Raw genomic sequence first — 21,398 nt, 5'->3', positions numbered from 1 at the left:
AATATCCTAAATGTTTGTCTGTTTTGAAGTAGGCTTATTAAACTGTGTTGATCCATATTTTCAAGAAACTAGTTTAAAAACATTTGTATGTCAATTATGTCATCAAGTGGGGCATTGTCGTTTGGCATGATTTAAAAGTATTATTTTGAAGGATTGATGTTATTTAATTTACTAGTTCAGTTTGTTGCAGCTAGGCATGATTCATTTAATATTCCATTCACGTAGCCTATATTGTTGGCAAAACTGCCACTTTTTGTTTCCACCTTCTTCAAAATAGCGTTTACGTTTAGCAGAAGGAGGAAACTCATTTAGGTTTAAAACAGCTTTTGAGTGAGTAGGCTTAACTGCCGAAATACATAATAAATGATTGTTTATGTGGCCAAGGGTGTTGTACAGTGATCCACAACCGTTGGGTGAAGCGGTCATAGATGTGCTGTGTCGTGAATAAAACACCGCTGCTGTCCAATCAGAATCAAGGAATGGAACTGTTTAATAACTGAAAATAAAACATTGTTTTATTTTATTTGTATATTACCTGTATTTGTAATGTGTATATTTGTTCTCATAAAAAAAAAAAAAAAAGATTAAATAACAAAGATTTTTATCTTCACTCACTTTGGCTTAAATATCAACATAACAAGATTCGTGATAAAATCATGATATATCATAGTCTATACTTCTAAAAAATAAAATAAAATAAAAGATTTGTGACATTTTTGCCATAGCCTATCACCCCTAGCAGAGGGTGAACAAACCCACGCTGAACACAAAAGATGATATTTTGAAGAATCTGGATAACCAAACAGTTGCTGGTCCACATTGACTTTGACAGCAAAAAAAAAATACTAAAGTGACTGTGGACCAGCACTTGTTTGATTTTTCACCTTCTTCAAAATAGTGTTTACGTTTAGCAGAAGAAAGAAACTCATTCAGGTTTAAAATAACTTTTGAGTGAGTACATGGAGGTATACAAAATAAAACATTAACCTATTTAATTTTGGGGCGAATTATTCCTTTAATGTTAATCAAACCAAACACAAAGGGAAAATTCACCCAATACTCCCAGTAGAGGTAATATACAATTGCTTTAAAGGGATACTTCATCACAAAATATAAATTTTGTCATTAATCACTTACTCCCATGTTGTTCCAAACCTACAAAGCTTTGTTCATCTTCGGAAGACAATTTAAGATATTTTGGATGAAAACTGGGAGGCTTAAGACATAGACTGCCAAGTAAGTTACACTGTCAAGTACAGAAAAATATGAAATACTTTGTCAGAATAGTCCATCTGCCATCACTAGTTCAACCGTTATGTTATGAAGCGACGAGAATACTTTTTGTACTTGAATAAAACTAAAATAACAAATTTATTCTACAATTCCTTTGTCAACAGTCTTCTCTTTCCATATCACTCAGACTGCCTACGTTCTTTTGAATCAGCCGCACCACAAGGATGCACTGTTTTCTTTCAAATCAAAGCATAAATACATGTTTCATAACATTACAGTTGAACTAGTGATGGCAGATGGACTACTCTGATGATGCTTTTCATACTTTTCTTGACCTTGTCAGTGTAACTTACTTATGGGACAGTCTCTAGCCTCCCGGTTTTCATCCAAAATATCTTAAATTGTGTTCCGAAGATGAACAAAGCTTGTACAGGTTTGGAACGACATGGGGGTAAGAGATTAATGACAAAAATGTTTGCATTAGATAATATAAAATTCCATATATTATCTAATGCACATTCCTTATTATCATTGTCAGATATAAAACCATTTGCTCTTACCTCTGGGACCTGGATATGTGACGAAAAGATTTGGACTCCACACCGACACCCACACCTGCTCAGCTAGGTCGAGCCTCTTGAAGTTTAGTAGGGCTATTCAGTTCCAGAAATATATGTTACTAATAAATAAATTACTCAGAGACTCTTTTAATAAAAGTTTAATGCATCACCACTTGTAATGGCCTCGCTTTATTAATAGACAATAACTCATAAACAATAAAAAATATGAAAGTAACAGCGAGTAGCCCTAGGTCTTCACCACGGCCTTGAACATCACACTCTTGAGTCTTTCATAGCTTTTGCATATCATTTTTATTAACCCCCCTGCATCACTCCTTATTTGGTAATTACATGTATTCATACACACACATTATACATGACCTTTATCATAGTCCATACAGAGTGTCAGGGGTAGTTAGGAGTTTGACTCTTAACCCTAAGGTTGTGGGTTTGAGTCTCGGGCCGACAATACCATGACTGAGGTGCACTTGAGCAAGGCACCGAACCCCCAACAGCTCCCCGGGCACTCAGCATAAATGGCCGCCCACTACTCCGGGTGTGTGTTCATGGTGTGTGTGTGTTCATTGCTCTGTGTGTGCACTTTGGATGGGTTAAATGCAGAGAACAAATTCTGAGTATGGGTCACCACTTGGCTGTATATCACGTCACTTTCAAGCATATCTGCAAGTATGCCCTGTGTTAACCACAAAGGTCACACCTGCATGCTAGTAAAAATAGCACAACTAGGGTAGAGGTTCCATTTTGCAAGTTTGTTGCAAGATGCATCCCCTACCTTTTCTACCTGCTGAATAGGCAGAGCACACAGCAACTCAAACCACAGAGGTTAACACCTATAAACATGGGGTACATCAAAAACATTTTGACTGGAGCTTTCATTTTTGACAATTCTAGGTTACCCGTTAACCCTTGCAGCCCCAGATTAATCCTGTTAATAGTCAGCCATCTATTTTATCAGCTTCATTATTCTTTTATTCAAAGATTCCTGCTTCCGCATCAATTTTATTACAGTTCTCAATTTTAAATTCATATTGTGCTAGTATTCCAGGTTTCTTCTTTGTTCGGCGACGCTTCTCCACTTTCCTTGCTTTTTGGTTTGTCGGCTTTCTTTCACTTGCAGCCCTTGAATGACGTTTGAATGATATATATTTTTAATTGCTTCATAGTTCCCTATAGAAATTGTCCCAGCCGGGCAATGACCTGAAAATCGCATAAGCTATTTGCATTATTAACGGAGAATTCAACAATTTCTTCATAAAATACCTTTATTTCTTAACAGAAATATTAGTCTGGAATGTTTGAAGCCATAACTATCTGGCACAGTAACAGTGTTACAAATTAAAAAAAGACTACATGCAGATGATTTATCTGAAATGGTTATTTAATGACAGATTATAGCATTATACACTTTAGATTACAGAACAATGTTTGTGGTGTTCTTGCATTGCTTTGACCAACAGATGTCGCTAGCGTGCCGTCACTCTTGTGTTGCGCATGTGTCATTGAGATTTTTTTTTTTTTTTTTTTTTTTTTTGTGGATATTCATTATTTCGAGAAGGTTTCTCATTATTATGAGAACGTTTCTCATCGAAAAGGTTTCTCATTACGAGAAACTAAGTCATTAGTAGAAATTATTACAAGATTATTAAAATTATTACGTTAGGCTATTACAAGAAATGTTCTCACTATTATGAGAAACTGTCAATATTACGAGAAAATGTCTAATTATAACGAGAAAGTTTCTCAATATAACGAGATAATAAGTCAATATTGTGAGAAAGTTTCTCATTATTATGAGAAAGTTTATCAATTTAATGAGATACTAAGTCATAATTATCAGAAAGTTTCTAATTATTATGACTTACAGAATCATATTTTTCTGAATTGTGGCGGGAACGGGCTTCCATAGCTTTGAGACAGATTCACGCCGTTGTCGTTATGCACTTGTGTTTGTGCTGGAAAAAGCAACCAAGGAAAAATACATAAATTAATTAATTTGAGCACTTGCAGTGAAGGATTCGAGAATTTGTAACTATTGTGTTTGTGGAAGAGGGGAAAAAATACTAGTTTGCAACTTTTGTCTGTAAATTCAAATGTACTGGTACACGTGTGGGGCTATTCTCTACAATTACAAATTCCACTGTCACAGACGCTCAGTTGTTTTGCACCAAAAATATCTACTGGTTCAGTGTGACTTTGATAGCAGGGAAGTGATAGACGATAGATAGTGATAGTTTTATAGATATGGAAGTCCCTGTGGACCAGCCTGTTTGGTTAATTAATTACAAATAATTCATGATGGATATTTAGGCCAAAGTGGGTGAAGATAAAAATATGTTTCAGAAAATACCCACTTTGGCCTAAATATCCGTCATACTTTTTCATATTTTGTTACATGGAAAGGCTTGGTCTTTATAATAGAGAAGTTTGAGTGTATTGCACAAATATCTTGCAAAATAGAAAAATCAACATGACAAAGATTCGTGATAAAATCATGATATTTACAACAACAACAAAAAAAAAACTTTTTGCCACCCACCCCTCATCATTTTTTTATCACCCACCCCTAGCCGGCGGTCTGTGCACGCCTCTGCACACACACACACACAAATAACAGGGTATCTGAACATTAATTTTTTCACGGATTTTTTGGTCCTGATGAAGTATTTGCTTAGGCCAAAGTGGGTGAAGATATAAAATATGTTTAATAAAATAATGATACCCACTTTGGCCTAAATATCCGTCATACTTTTTCATATTTTGTTACCTGGAAAGGCTTGGTCTTTATAATAGAGAAGTTTGAGTGTATTGCACAAATATCTTGAAAAATAGAAAAATCAACATGACAAAGATTCGTGATAAAATCATGATATTAAAAAAAAAAAAAAAAAAAAAAAAAACCTTTTTGCCATATCACCCACCCCTAGCACACACACACACACACACACACACACACACACACACAAATAACAGGGTATCTCAACATTATTTTTTTAACGGATTTTTTGGTCCTGATGAAGTAGCCTATTTAACTTTGTTTTCAAACAGGATGCATGCATGAGTTTTAAAACCTTTTAAAAAGTAACTCCCGGTAGTTGTTATTTAAGAAACAGAAACTGCAAGTCGTGAAACTAACCAGACTCTTGTTAAATCACAAACTGACATAAACGAACCGTAGGCCGAAAATCTTGTAGTTAACAGAAAGTAAACCTTTTTAAAAGTAAACTTTTGCCTAAATCTATGTACAAAGCGCGACGCGACGCAAAAATCTCGCGTCTCATCTTGTAACCTAGTGTAGATGTGATACTACTGTTTCTAAAAAGCTTCTAATAGGATTCCGGTTTAATCTCTTCGCATGGAGTAGATCAGCTTGTCAGTTCAGTTTGTTAGGTTAATGTTGTCACTGTTTTCAGTTTATTGGACGCTGATGTTGAGGCGGAGTTCGTCGGTGATACAGTATCTGTTCATAATAAGGCGTGTTCTTTGTCCAAGCCTGGGCTGGAGTGTATAATAGTAACGCGCATATCAAGAAGCTGAACTTCACTGCTTGAGCTGACAGGTTCCGGAGAGCGCGTGTTCAACTTGTATCACGACAGAGATACACTTTCAAGTCAGGAAAATGGCAGAAAAGAGTGGAAAACCAGAATTTGATCAACCTAAGGTTAGTAGTGTTGTTGTTGTTCTTCTTCTTCTTAACATACAGGAATACATTACGGTGAAATGCTTTTTTTAATAAACTGATAATACAGTATACTCAGTCAGCACATATTAAATTACATGATTAATGTAGATATATAGGCTTAAGATCCAAGACCTTAATTCTGATGCTTAATAAGGAGGAAGAGACTTAAAAAAAATTAAGTAGAAGAATCACAATCATTATCATAATATAGCTGAAATATAAAAAATAAGATATAAGATATTTATTATAAAGACATTTTGTAACTGATGCATCAGTATTCTAACAGTGATTCAAATGGTACATGTTGATTTATGTTACTTGTTAACTTATGGCACATAATGCGCTGACCCCATACAGTGATGAAGGAGAGAACACTCCGGGATAATATTAATACTTCTTGGTCTTGCAGGGAGATACAGGGCATTGCATCTGCCCTTTGGAGTTATTATACTGACTCAGCGAGCAGAAGTCAGCCAGAAGAACTGATACTAGAAAAATGATTGATAAGCAAATAATTTGTGGAAGTGTCTATAACCAATATAAGAGTCGACACTGTCTGTCCTGTACTCCTCTTGTTTTACACTTACCATGTGCAGGTGGAGGACTGACACCAGCATCACTGAAACTAGCATTCAGCTTATTCTTACTTATGCAATGCCCTTCTCAAATTTCTTTCAAAATTGAATAATAATTACAGTGTGAATCTACACCATTGTTAGCAGCAGCATAGTGTGAGAGGCTTCCCTGACGGTGCATCATTCTCTTTGGGTTCCTCATTGTAAACACACATTCAAAAGGGCTTACTCTGCTGTTTAATTTGTGTTTAAGAAGGCAAATTAGTGGTGTATTTGTAATAGACCTAATAAAGAGCTACAATCATTGTAGGCAGTAAACAATTTACCATTCCTTGACTAAATCACACCCTTCATAAAATTTGCTATATCAGAAATTCAATAGATTAAGTGATACTTAACAGACAGTAACTTCCATATTTTATCAGCTGCCCAGGACTTTGTTTCACATCTCACGATAACATGATATTCACAGTGAAACCATACAGAAAGGTCACATATCTTGTTGTTTGATCGCCGACTGACAATCCGTTAAAACAAGTTTTAGGATACACCTTCAGATGTAATGCTAGAACAACAGTGGATCACATTCATTACACAAAACACACCTCAACAGCAAGGCAGTATTTTCATAACAAACTTTATAGCTTTTTTGATTCCATAATGTAAGCAGTTACAATCAAGTCAAAATAATTAATATTTAATTGACATTTATATTCACCCGCATGCTCTTACCCAATGACATTAATATTAAACCAACTACAGTAGTTGTTCGTAATTCACATACTGTACGAACCTATTCAGGTATGAAGAGGATGGCAGCATAGGCTAGTACAGACAAGACAGTTTTGCCACTTGATATATATATATGCGCACAACGACATGCATGATGGCAGGAAAAACAACGCTTGTAGCAGCATACATGCATAATTTTCAGAACTTTATATTCAGTGAGTTGTTTAATTTAGTAATTGAATAGACTGCAAGAAGACCCATGCAGAGAGTGCTTGAGGACATTAGTGTCGTCGGGCCTCATGCTCTGCTAACCTGATCCGAGTAACTGAGCCAAAGACCAATGAATTGAAAGCACTAGAGGTGACATCATCTTTGTTTACTTCTGCCAAAGACAGTGTCTTGCCACTTGAAAATGGATTCTTCATTAATGTTGATATAAAATAGTTTACAAGCATTAGATATTTTTATTTTAAACGTTACTAGACCCCAAAGCATTACTTTAGTCTTTTAATGAGATGAGAGAGTGCTTCACATTTGGTTTTACTGCAAAAGAATGTAAAAAGAATAGTTTTATTTGTCCCGTATCAATGCCGGTTTGCTTTGAGTGCTTTGTGATTATGTAGATTTACCAGGCGCCTCAAGTAAAGCCTTTACAAAGCAAGCACATTTCCGTCATTGAACTGTGCTGAAGGGACTGATATCATTTGATATAAAAGACCGCGTGCACACCACATTTTCCTCTGGGGGTGGGGGAAGGGACTTAATACTCTGCAGTGTCCTTTCTCGTGTCTGGCTCGTCCCTGGCGATCACACTGCATAATCAGTGTTGACTTCTTTCAGTATCTGGTTTCTATCTTACTCATGAGGGTCAGTTCTGTTTGAAAGTGTCTTTATCTTCTGTGTTAACTGTATGTGAGCGCTGAGAGGAAATACGATCCACTGAACAACCATTAACTTAGGTTTTATCAAAGATGTACAGCTGTTAGTACACGTGCACAGTGATCCTGTAACGCCTTTTTTTTCCTAAGAATTTCCTGTGAACTCACCAAAATTGGTCTCCGGTTTCATCTCCATTACAGTTGATGAAGCACTCTTCGGTTAACAAACATTTTCAGCAAGATTGAAGTGAAGAGCTAATGATGATGACATAGTTTTCATATATTTGTATATGAAATGACATAGTTGATGACATAGTTTTCATATATTTGTATGCTCACACGTTATCTTGTGATATTGTATGGTGGAAACAAGTCATTTTAGTACTTACAATTTTGTGAAGTCAATGGGCTTTTTAAATAGATTTTTGGTTTGGTTAAGTTTAATGATTGATACAAACTCAATATATTTTTACATTTTATTCTACAACTTAAACTACATCAGCCATACCTACTTGTGATTTTTTTTTAACATTTTACTTGAAAAATGCAATTCCTAACAAGTGGCTAAACAGGACTAATAAGGTTGATGGAGACCTCAAATATCTTCACGCCAAACAAGAAATCTTATCTACTCACTAGTACACAGTGTTTATAATCATGCTCTTGCTATCTATTCTAAGTCAAAGTTTCATGTCAGAAATATGCAAGGGCATAAAAAGAAGTTCATATAAACAAACCAAAATAAATCACAACTTTGTCACCATATAAAGGCAATAAAATATTTATGAATCAAGATAAGTTGGCAGCGTTTCTATGCATTCTTCTAACTTTATTGGTAGAAGAGTACATTACTCACGGTGGTATGATGGCGAGCAAATGTACAACTCTTGTACCTGAATAAAACAATGTGGAAAAGAAGGCACAAGCCAAATTCTTTTGTCACTGATTAAACATACTATTAGAGCAGTTGACGCCACATGGAGGGTTTTTAGATTCTCCAACAGACAAGGTTTCTCTTTGTGGTTTGTCTCTGTCCTCCCAGCTGCTGGTGAAGTTGGGTCACAGTTTAATCTGGTCATCTGTCAGGACATCTCTCAGTACATCTCAGTAGACTGAGGCCATTAAATTCACTTCTCTCACAGCCCTCCCTGGCATTCCTAGCCTGTCCACTGAACTTGTTTCACCCAGTCGTGCATTCTGCATTCTAGATGCGCTCCACAAGGAGCATTTACATGGGAAGGAGACTCTATCTGAATACAACAGGCTGAAAGCTAAGCTCAGAGTTTTGATGGATGTGGTTCTGCTCTGTGCCATCAACAAGTATCTCTTTCAGCATTTGTCACGTGGCTAAATGGTCTGCAAATGTGTGCGTTGACATACAGATTCACTTTATTGCTGCTCTTTTATCTTTGCAGATTGAGCTACACGTGCATCTTGATGGTGCTATTCGAATAAAGACGATAATAGAAGTAGCAAAGTAAGTGACATATATTCCAGTTACATACCATGAGAAATATATACTTTCTATATTTTCTGTGGAAAAGATTATTATTTTAATAATTATATACTTAGTAATTATTTATATTAACATTTATAATATTGAGTAAAGGTATTGTTTGTATTTTTAATTTAATTTTTATAGCACTTGTGTGGTCTATTTCAAACGTTCTGAGGCCAAAGGAACAATCCAAAATCTAAAACGATTTTAAATCCTAAGCTCATCTTCACTGCAGCTTTAAAATCAAATATAATATACCGTAACTATTATAAATGATATCACTATAACTACTTAAAATGATTTGATAGATTTATACAATTATTTATTTTTTTAATCTTGATAGCCAATGCTCAGTAATAATGTTGTGATCTGCTTTAGGCTGTTTTTGGCTGAGAATTAAATATGTTGGAATGCTTAGGCTATTCCAAGTTATCAGATATGCATCAAATTTTTTTTTTATAATAAATCAACAGCACCATATGTTCTTAGGTAAATAGATAAGATCTAATTCTGTCAGGTTTCCATAATAACTTTCAAAGCTCTAACCACTGACCTCTGTGTAACTGTGTCTCAGGAGGCGGGGAATCACTCTACGTGCAAGCAGCGAGGATGAAATGAGAGAGATGTGCATAATGCATGGGCCGGGCACACTCACAGAATTCCTTGGCAAGTTCGATCACTACATGCATGCCATTGCGTAAGTAGTTGTGCTGAGAAAAGATCTGCTGGCTCTAAATAAATTGTGTTGCTGATTTGCTTGAAGATTGCATGGAAGCTTTGTCATTGAAACTGCATGAAGAAAACAAAATATGTTTTTCTAATGGTTTTATGACATATAACAATTTTTTGGTTTTATTACAATTTTCCATGAAGATTTTACACCAACAATAGTTACATTTTAGTTCCTCAGGACTGTTCTTCCCTAACAGACAAAAAATGCTTCTGAACAGCAAAGAAATTGTGCACGATCATCACAAAGCTGCTGATTTTCAGATTGGGGAGGTTTTGCAACAGTGTTGCAAATTTGTACAATCTCATTTTTACCTTTTCATGAAATCTGCCATTGACCATTGGGTTCATCTTGTGTATTGTTTTTCTAAAAATCATATGTTTTTGTAGGAATGGTATGGTATGAATTCATACTAAGTTGTCACCTCCTAACACTGTAACCTTTTTCCAGGAGAGGAGTTTTAAAAGTTACACTACAAAAAAAAAAAAAAAGTTTCAAAAGTTTCAATGGAACAGTACCCTTTCAAATATTTTATACTAAAATGTACCATTTAGGTACTAATACATACAATTTAGGAAATAATATGTACCTTTAAGGTGCTATTATGCACCTCTTAGGGTTAAATAAGATACTAAGTTTACCTTTTAAAAGATACTGCCCAGTGACAGCTTTTTTTAACTGTTATAAACTTTTTCTGAAAGTTTATGATTTCATTGTATATTAAACCCTTTAGATCTGGGGAAATTTGATTTCTAATGAATCAAATAATCAAATCAAATGAATTTCCTTTAGCCTCACTGTATCGCTAGTGGTGGATACACCGTCAAAGGCACAGCTGCCTTTCTCACGTCCTGCATCAGACATCTTTACATGCAGCTCATGTCACACTTTCACTACGTGTCACTATAGTAACGGACATATAAACCTCAGCAGAGGCTTTTTCTTTTGTCTTGCACTTAGTCCTCTGAACAAGAGTCAGAGAATGTGGCAGTTTCTGCATGTTTCCACTCAGATTCACGAACATGAGAGGTAGATGCTTTGACATGTAGACATGAAAAGCAGTGCAACCGGTAGTTTTGTGGGCCGGCAGCTGACATGCTTCATTGAAAATGAACCTCTAGTCCTCAGAGGCTTTAAAAGGGCCTTGTTTACAGCATGCGCCTCCCCCAAAACAACATGGGAACTTGCTGGCTGTTTTTGGCACCCACTGGGCACCCATTGTCCAGTGCTGTAGACAGGCTCAATGCATGTCATGTGGTATAACCTGAAAACATGCTTTGTTACTGCAATCAAACAGCCTTTTTATTTAGCACTTTCAAGTATAATATGATTCAGAGATTGAATTAAAAAAATACAATAACTGTTCAAGTGAGCTGTTTAAAATAAGCATCATAAGTGTAACTGAGTTGTAAAAATGATTATAGCCTTCGGTATCTTGCTCCAGTTGTGGGCGTTCTTGGAAAAGCGTATGCTTATGCAATAAAGATGGATTTTATGAATGTGTTAGTGAAAGTAACATCTAGTTCATTCAGTTAATTCAATCATTCACATAAGATATCTCTGAAGATGTGCTATCTATAAATGAAGAAGTCATAAATGCTATAATTTTTTGACATCATAAAACTGTAGCATTTATACTTCAGATGAAGTTGTAATTTGAGATATATAAATATATATATATATAAATATATATATAATTTATGTATGTGTAAAAACATACATAAAAGCACTTCTGTTTGCAGATTTCTTGCATATTTTCCTACATAACACATTAAAATACTATCTTCTAATTAGTAACACATGAGTAAATTAATTTCTTTTTTAGGAACAGAAATGCTTTAATGTAATTTGTTTTTACACACACACATACAAATGTGTATATACATTAAATTAGTTGTCTGATAATTTATTTTTTAAAAAGCAACTTATAGTGACAAAATTCTAAGGCAGCGATTCAGATGAAGCAACAACATGCAATACAACATTTCTTAGAAAATTACAAGCTATAATATATATATATATATATATAGCCATGGCCAAAAGTTTTGGCAGTGCCATAAATTTTGTGTTCTGCAAAGTTTGCAGCTTAAGCCGTTGTGGTGTTCAATCACATCATTTCTGGATTATTGTGTAGAGTAATCAGATGCAATTGCTAAAAACTTCATTGGCCAATAAATTAACTTTTCTTGTGAAAGTGTGAATGATGACTAGTCAGGTAACATCACTATCATACTATTTAGCAGAAACTATTTAGACTCTGTAGAAGAAACAGAGTCTGTATATTAGATGCATGCAGGTCTTAAAGGGACAGTAGGCTACATGCTATCGACTGTAATTAAAGGGATAGTTTACCCTAAAATTTTATTTCTGTCATTGTTTATTCACTCACATTGTCCCAAACCTATATCTTTCTTGTACTGAACACTAAAGAAGATATTTTGGGGGGGGATTACTATGGAAGTCACTGTGGACCAGCATCTGTCTGGTGTTCCACCTTCTTCAAAATAGCATTTACATTTAGCAGAAGAAGGAAACTCATTCAGGTTTAAAACAACTTTTGAGTGAGTACATGAAGATATGAAAAATAAAACACTAATCTATTTAAATTTTTGGCTAAATTATTCCTTTAATGTTAATTTAAAAAAATTACTCAATACGCTTGACTGAAAACTTTAATACAGTTGCTTTAATAGGAATCATTGTATATAGTGTTTTATTTTTATATTTGTTCATTCAGTTTGTTGAATGCTCATACTAAATACACAGATTTTGTGTATTTGTAATGTGTATCTTTGTTCTCATTTTTTAATAACTGATAAAATAATGACATTTTTATCTTCACCAACTGTGGCCTAAATATCCATCATACTTTTTCATATTTTGACCGTAAAAGGCTTTGTCTTTATAATAGGGAAGTTTGACTGTATTGCTCAAACAGCTTGCAAAATAGAAAAGCCAACATGACAAAGATTTGTGATAAAATCATGATATTTAAAAACAAACAAAACAAAAAAAGTGACATTTTTGCAATCCACCCAATGTTCCCTCTAAGCTGCACGCAACCTCGTAGAAAAAAATCATGTGCCGTGCACACAAATAATTGAGTTGGGAAAGCCATTTGTGAAAGCGAATGAATTGCAATGCTTGGGTAAACCGCTATAGAGTTGATAACTGGTGAATGCGGTTTACAGGTTTTATAGAAAGAGAATGATGTGCACGGCAGTACATGATTGCAATTTCTAATATTGGTTTCCCTTTTTTAATATACTCTAAAATATAATTTATTCCTGTGAAGCAAAGCTGAGTTTTCAACATTATTCCTCCAGTCTTCAGTGTCATATAAAATTTTATTAGATTTTCTTTTTAAGAAAGAATTACTGACCACAAAATTTTGAATAGTAGTGCATATTGTAACACAAAATGTATATTTTAAATAAACACTGTTCTTTTTAACATTTTAGTTATCAAAGAATCATGAAAAAATATCACGTCCCAAAAAATATCGCAGAACAGCAGAAATAGCAGAACAGTCTCCAGCACTGATAATAATTCAGCATATTAGAATGATTTCTGAAGATCATGTGACACTGAAGACTGGAGAAATGATGATAAAAGTTCAGCTTTGCTTCACAGGAATACATTATATTTTAAAGTATATTAAAATAGAAAACTTTTATTTTAAATTGCAATAATATTTCACAATATTATTTTGTGAAATAATATTCTTTATTTTTATCAAATAGATATAGCCTTTATAAGCATAAGAAACTGCTTTAATAAACATTATTGATCCCAAACTTTTGAATGGCAGTGCATTATACTGTAATAAAAAAATAAATAGAAAGCTCTTAGGCAACCTAAAATATACATCATTTTGTCAAAGGTCAAATTAAATACAAGCATATTAAAGTTACACATTTAATACAAATAGCACATTAAAGTTAAAAGTTGTACTGGTCTGGTACAGCATGAAGAATGTTTTTGCTCAGGTGGACGAAATGTCTGCTCTATAGAAAAAAGTTTTGCTTAGCAAGAAAAATTTAGGGAAAATTAGAGGGAACATTGCACCCGTCCATGGCCAAGAGTGAACAAACCCATACAATCTATTAAGCAGCCAACTTCAAAACACAAAATGTTGTGTCACTGCCAAAACTTTGGCCATGACTGTACTATATACAGTATTACACACACACAAACATGTTTCTTGAAGGTAGCGAGGGATGATGACTCTGTAGGCCTTGAAGCTAGCGAGGGGCTGGGGTTATCATGGTATCTTATCGGTTTCATTTTCCATCTGCAGAGGGGACAGAGAGGCCATCAAGAGAATAGCTTATGAGTTTGTAGAGACAAAGGCCAAAGAGGGAGTGATCTATGTTGAAGCCAGATACAGCCCTCATCTGCTGGCCAACAAGGGAGTGGATCCTCTACCTTGGAACCAAGAACCGTATGTGTACCATATTTGCTCTAATCCAAAGCTGTTTAATGCCATGTATTGTTTATTGTTCTTATATGTTACATAATGCTGGTTTACATTTTCTCTTGCACAATAACCCTGTTCTTGTTTTTGTTCTTGCCTGTCCTCCCCTCTTCCTCCCAGAGGAGACATCACTCCTGATGATGTGGTGGACCTGGTGAACAAGGGGTTCAGAGAGGGAGAGAAGGCCTTCAAAATCAAAGTCAGGTCCATTCTGTGCTGCATGCGTCACATGCCAAGTAATGCACTCTCACCTCCTCCCCACCCAGCGTTCTGTGTGTTTGAGAGACGTTTTCTAACTGTCATCCTTCATTAATCACAGCACTGCCCGAAACCGCCTGCGGATTGGCTCAGATTTTTTTCCCCCTCAAGATGGACTGTTTCGAAATGCTCTAGTGAATTAGAAAGCCTTGGTGATTCATGCGCACTGTGTTTTGTAAATAGATACACAATTCATGTAACACTTGAAACTGAAGAGATTTGTCTTCTACACTGCTGTTTAAAAATTTGGGGTTGTAAGATTTGTTGTTTTTGAAAGAAGTAGCTTTTTTACATTAAGGATGCATTTATTTAGTCAAAATATTAATATATTTTGAAATATTACAATTAAAAATAACCATTTTACATTTTGAATGAATTTTAATTTGTAAATTATTTCTATGACAGCTGAATTCTCAAGAAATTTCTCTCTCTCTCTATACATATAGATGCATTTATTAAGATGCATTTATGTGCACACTATAAATCTATAATATTCTATGGAATTAATGCATCATCCAAACCATGTAATTATCAGCTTATATGCAGCATTTATGAGGAAATGATAACACAACCAAATCATGGACTGTTATAATCTGATGCTTATTACTGCTGTAGATTGGTCTATGGACGTGGTCGAGCTGTGCAAGAAGTATGGTAAAGATGGAGTTGTGGCAATAGACCTAGCAGGAGATGAATCCATGGAGTGTAAGGCATACTCAGGACACAGGAACGCATTTGAGGTAAGAAACCACACATCCTCCATAAGAGCTGCAAGAAACCTGATAAACGTCTCCGGCTGCATTTTTCTCAGCAGATCATCTAGTGAGAGATTAAACTCATCTTTATGAGGTCTGTTACGAAACTGCCTGCACAGGATTCTCAGAATTTGACAGAACATAAATGATAACCATATGTCTTATCCACATACCATTTTGTCAAGGTCTTCTTTTTCCTTGAGTTCCCTTTCTAGCTAAAACGAATCACTTTGCACACAATTTGAAGTGCTTTACATGAACAAGTCTAACATCACAGTAAAACTTTGATTAGTTGATGCATTTATAACTTTTAAGAGATTTACATTTATATTGTTGGCTTGTAAACTCTTATATAAATCATCATTTAGATAACACAGAGACATCTGTTTAGACCATTCACATGCTAAAAGCCACAGCTGAGATGTTCAGGAAACGAAACAAGTTCCCTATCATCCGTTGATCTAAGCTTCAGCTTACAAACACTGTTTGACAGTTATAAATTTTGTTTAATTAGGCAAGAATAACAGAGTGCATGTTACAGATGCTGTGTTTGGAGACTGCTTGGTGCTTTTATCCCATCTGCAGACAAACGGTTATTGCTGGTATTGTTCTGTGAATTCACGGTTTTGTTTTTGATAGGAAGCTGTCAGAAGTGAGGTGCACAGAACTGTGCATGCAGGAGAAGTGGGCCCTGCCAGTGTGGTGAGGGAGGTATGAGTTTCCTCTTTTGCTCAGCATTTATTATAATCTATTCAGCAGCAATGCAGTAACCACTCAAAATGTGCTTCTCACAAAAACAGAACGATTCCCCATCTGCTATCTGCTATTGTACAGATGGAAAATTGTGTAAACAGTGCTGAGGCTGTTCTTAACTATCAGCTTTACAGTTATTCTGTGAGGAACTTCTGTCTGAGTAGTACATTTCCTTCCCAAGTACTAAATCAAAAAAGACAGATATTTCAGAAAAAAACACTACCACTCAGCTCCTTTTTCTAAATATCACTACACAAGAAAACACCTTCGGATCTGAAACTATGTGCCAACTCTTCCCATAATGTGTTTACACCCTGCAGGCTGTTGAAGTCCTGAAAGCAGAGCGCATTGGACATGGATACCACACGCTTGAAGACCAAGCGCTGTATAAACAACTGCTCCAACAAAACATGCATTTTGAGGTAAGACTAGATGGTAGCTTCCTGACAGTTACAGAAATCACTTTGACATATACACCAACATACATTCATATCATTAGTCTGATAAAAATGCTGTTATTATGCATAAGTTGACAATGCTTCATGTTTATCTTCATGTTGCACCAGACTCTTTGATCATTCTTGATCAAAGTGCTCACATACAGTACCAACCCAATATTATGGGCAATAAAAAAAATGTGCATCTGCAAACAATGATAAAGCTTTTATCAGAACTAATTTCAGTTATCGGAGTCATTTTTAATGGATTTTAACCAACTTTTGTCCCAAGATGTTATTTAGTCAATGAAAGAAGATTAAAAAATATTTAAAATAGTAAGTAAAATACTGTTTATATATATATATATATATATATATATATATATATATATATATATATATATATATCCACACACACGTTTGTTTTTGTGAAAAGTGGGGACATCCCATAGGCGTAAAGGTTTTTATACTGTGCAAACTGTATATTCTATGGCCCTACACCAACCCTACACCTAACCCTAACCCTCACAAGAAACTCTGTGCATTTTTACTTTCTGAAAAAGAACCTAATTCTGTATGGTTTATAAGCGTTTTGAAAAATGGGGACATGGGTTATGTCCTCATAAGTCACCCTCTCCTTGTAATTCCTGTGTCATACCCATGTCATTATAGACCCCTTAAAAGTTTATAAACATTGCAATGTCTCTGGGTGGGCGGGGCTTAGCTGGAGGCAAAAAGAGGCTTGGACGCAATGTTGACAAGCGTAAACTAGCACGTTTTAGGAGGGATTTATTCAACATTGATGCAGAAGAAGGTTCGGAACTGTCCGAATATGTACAGTCACTGACTCTGCGGGACCGTGACAGCAATTTTGTAAATTAACTCTCGTGGATGGAAGCAGGCTACCTGACCCGTGTGCCATAAGGCCATATCAATTACTTTTGGGTGGTTTGGGGAATTTTGTCAAGGCTTATTTTCTAATGTAACCTATCGCTGGGCTAACTATGATTAGCAATGTGTATTATTTTAAGAGACCATTCAAAGGATGGCACACACATCTATCGCTGTATGTTTGTTTAACATACAAACTAGCTAGTACGCTTAAGGTTGGCGACTTTTCACCTATAAAACAGAAACTTGCTGATTTACTAGATAAAACCAACACACCAGTTCATATGCATAGATTATTTTACCTGATATGAAGTGTGCACTGCAAACACGAGCATTATTTATGTTCATCTCCGTCCAGTCTGTATGCCGTATTGCATTCAACCAAAGCTATACAAAGTTGTCCTGATATGTCACTAAAACAAGAGCACACACACACACACTTAGAGACATTATCTTAAAAAAAAAAAAAATTAATTAATTAACTGATAACCAGAGCTTATTACATACATTGTGAGTTCTTACTTTACTGATATCTTTCTTATGTAACGGCTCGTTAGTTCATTAAGAGTGTGCTCCATGACCTGAGTGCAGGTGAGTGCAGTACCGCTGCTCCCTATACACAGAGTACGCAGTCTGCGTAGGGTACCAACTCCCGGGGGAGGGGGACCACTCGCACCTCATGTTTGCTGCTTAATGTTCATAATTGATGGATGGAGATCTATGTCCTGTTAAAAAACGTCAGCAATCCGGCACAGAGAAAAGAAAACAAAAGAAACAAACAAACAAACATAGGCATAAAGTTAGCTTGACATTGGACATTTGATATTCGCAAATTTAGGGTCTCTAAAGTTACATGCGATACACATTTCTAACGTCTAAAGCATTTGAGGAGAATGACTTACAGTCATAAAAACAACTGTAATTGTTCATCTAGGTGTCAACTATAATGCACACCTTTTACATTTTTGATATTTATTAAAATAAACTGTAGATCATATGTAAATGATGCTACTTTTCCACAATTTATTGGGCTCAAACGCAAATTTGCCAAAGGCCAGGCGATTGCTGCTGTTACACTTATAGGACGATCAAATTCTTGTTTAGGCTATTATACAAAAATGTAATTCAAATATCATCTTTTTGTTATCGATGACACATCCTTTATAATTTCTTCAACAAAAAAAAAACATGTGGCTATCACAACCCTTACAAAAAATAAAACATGGTTTTATCATAGTAAAACTACTTAATTTTCTTTTGGATGATTCTGAATGCTTGAGACTACAAAAAAAATTAGAGTCATAATGAAGTTATAGCCATAGGTAAATGTCGAGAGCTACAATTGAGAAAGGGGGCACAACAATACAATCCTGCTTAGGACACCCATTTGGCCAGCAGTGGCCCTGTGTGTGTGTCAGAATGAGAATGAAATTTTTTTAAGCCAGAAACGAGACTGAGAAACTGGGTTTTATAAAATGTAATATTACACTGCCCTCTAGGGGACATTATTTAAATATCTCTTTATAAATGGAGTCGCCGGACACTCTCAGTGTAATAATATTTAGATTTTTGTTACCAGAATATTTCTCAGGTGTTTAAAGATGGTTATTAATCTACATTTGTCCCTATGATCCTGATGTTGTGTGTGTTTCTCTAGATTTGTCCCGTCTCTAGCAGACTGACAGGAGCCTGTGACCCAGACTTCACCAAACATCCTCTCATCACGTGAGAATAGGTTTATTTGCTCTAATGTTTACTTTTTTTAATGCACGTTCCTGGTCATATTGTGAACTATTTGTTGGTACATGTTATCCCACCTTTTCAGTAACAATAGTTAGGCTATTAGATAATGTTAACACATCTCCAAATAGTTATTTTAGCACTGCTTTAGCAAACTCTCATTCTGACTCAATTTCTGTTGCATTTCACCATCTAATGCATTAGGTATGGTTTTGTACCTAGCATGTTTCACTCAGAAATATGGTGTGTTACAGAATTAAACTGGACGATTCATGCTGGGCTTTTCACACTGCACTTAACCCCGGGTTATCATTGGTCTAAACCTCAGTTTTATCCGCCTAAGAAATGTTTCACATTTGTTCATTAGGTTAGCACCACTTTGCACATGTTGTTATGAAAGCCTACTGCAGAGCATGGGTAGTGCCTCGTTTGAGGTGCCAGACTTAGCATCATATTTGTGTGCTTTGGACGGTCAACTAAACGCCATGGTAGTTTAAGGGGAAAAAGTCAAATGTTGACAGAAAACACATGAATTAGAGTGAATTGGATTCTTACCTTGATATTCTGAAAAGTCCATTCATGAAAAAACAAAACAATATATATGAGAACGCGCATGCAGCATTTGTCCAATCAGTGACACTGGCAAAACAATGCGATTATGTAAAAAGAACAGGTTTTGGCAATGTACAGTTTGAAACGTGAGTTCATGTATACCCAGGATTAATGGTTAACTTTGGTAGCAGTGTTGTTTCTGGCCATTTTGGCAGTATAGGTGGCCAAAGTCATATAAACTAGGATTCAGTTTACCCGGGGTTTAAAATGAGCCAGAGTTAACTAGTTCAAGTTTGAAATGTCTTGTTCTGTATTTCAGATTCAAGAAGGATAAAGCGAACTACTCCTTAAACACAGATGACCCCACCATCTTTGACTCCACCTTGAACTCGGACTATCAGGTGGTGCAGCAGTATATGGACTTCACTGAAGAGGAATTCAAGAGACTGGTAAGACACAATTTGCCAAAACAGGCTCTCGAATGGACTCTGATATAACCAAATCATTGCAAAAAAGTGACTGAGTATTTTCCTGTCCGCTTCTGTTTTTGCAGAATATAAATGCAGCTAAGTCCTGCTTTCTTCCCGCAAAGGAGAAAGAGGAGCTTCTTGAACAACTCTATAAGGCTTATGGCATGCAGGAAAGCACAGGCTTTTGAAGCCAGCACAACAAGAGTGCAGCGGGCACAGCCTTTCAGGACATTTGCCTTTCCATTGTGGATCCTGATTCCATGAAACTGGAGAACTCGTAAACTCAGCAAAATATTATTTACACAAAAATAATAAAGCTCATACGTCAACATCTTCAAAAAAAAAAGATTCAGCTTTAGAAGTTAACATGCCATTTATGTTACAAATGTAATTTATTGTCATTTCATTAACCGCCGTTACAGCATACTGGTTTTGACCAAACGATGTTGCCTTTCATCTACATCATTTTTATTACAAATATTGTAATAATCATATAACATTAAATATTGGTCTTATTTCATATTTACTCAAGCCACTATACGTTATGCTATTCTCAGTATATGCACAGAATATGACCATAATGTCAAGTCTTCGTATGAAGGATGTTAAGCTGTGTAACGTGAATGGTGCTATGAGAAAGAAATTAAATAGTACCTCAGCTGTATTCTACAATTTTACAATGGCAATAATGTATAAATCCAAAACATTAAACCAGAATATGATCTTATGTATGGTTTTTATCTAATGTATATTTTATATGCAATATACAAACCTATTGATATTAAAGTTATTAGATGTTTTATGATGAAATGTTGTGCAAAAACCCTTTTAATTTTCTTTCCTTTGTTCTAACACCAGAGGGCACTTACCAAAAGACTATTCAAGTAACTCAGGTATGGAGTTTATCAGCCTAGTGAAAAATAATTGTCAGATTTTACGTTTTGTGTATAATGTGAACTGCAGAGGAAAACATACGGACTATAAATATGGGAAGGAAGGGTCTGAGAGCTTTGTCACTGTATAAACGATCAATACAAATAAATTTGCATCTGAATGGTTGTGTGGTTCCTTATGGTTGGCTATTTATCCCTTGTATCATAATTTTCCTAAATTTGAGAAATGGAAAGACAATGCAAATAGACTTTTCATTTAAATACAT

The 21,398-nt window shown here is 35.4% G+C and overlaps 1 protein-coding gene across 1 annotated transcript; it reads left to right on the top strand.

Moving 5' to 3' along the window:
• The first annotated feature begins 5,305 nt into the window (after positions 1–5,305).
• LOC127944228 (adenosine deaminase) lies at positions 5,306–21,293 on the top strand. The gene is made up of 11 exons (XM_052540093.1): positions 5,306–5,472; positions 9,094–9,155; positions 9,751–9,873; positions 14,207–14,350; positions 14,504–14,619; positions 15,257–15,381; positions 16,036–16,107; positions 16,470–16,571; positions 19,135–19,202; positions 20,089–20,218; positions 20,323–21,293. The coding sequence occupies exons 1-11, from the start codon at positions 5,431–5,433 to the stop codon at positions 20,425–20,427; spliced, it is 1,089 nt and encodes a 362-aa protein (XP_052396053.1). The 5' UTR covers positions 5,306–5,430; the 3' UTR covers positions 20,428–21,293.
• The last annotated feature ends 105 nt before the right edge of the window (positions 21,294–21,398 follow it).

Source organism: Carassius gibelio, chromosome A23 (assembly GCF_023724105.1).
Source record: "Carassius gibelio isolate Cgi1373 ecotype wild population from Czech Republic chromosome A23, carGib1.2-hapl.c, whole genome shotgun sequence".
Classification (NCBI taxonomy): domain Eukaryota; kingdom Metazoa; phylum Chordata; class Actinopteri; order Cypriniformes; family Cyprinidae; genus Carassius; species Carassius gibelio.
Note: the sequence above shows the minus strand (reverse complement) of the source record. Positions and strands in the feature narration are given on the sequence as shown.

Coding starts and splice junctions, on each gene's coding strand:
- LOC127944228 (XM_052540093.1), top strand. CDS start 5,431: ATGGCAGAAAAGAGTGGAAAACCAGAATTTGATCAACCTAAG. Junction 14,351..14,503: donor CTACCTTGGAACCAAGAACC/GTATGTGTACCA, acceptor TCTTCCTCCCAG/AGGAGACATCACTCCTGATG. Junction 19,203..20,088: donor ACCAAACATCCTCTCATCAC/GTGAGAATAGGT, acceptor TCTGTATTTCAG/ATTCAAGAAGGATAAAGCGA.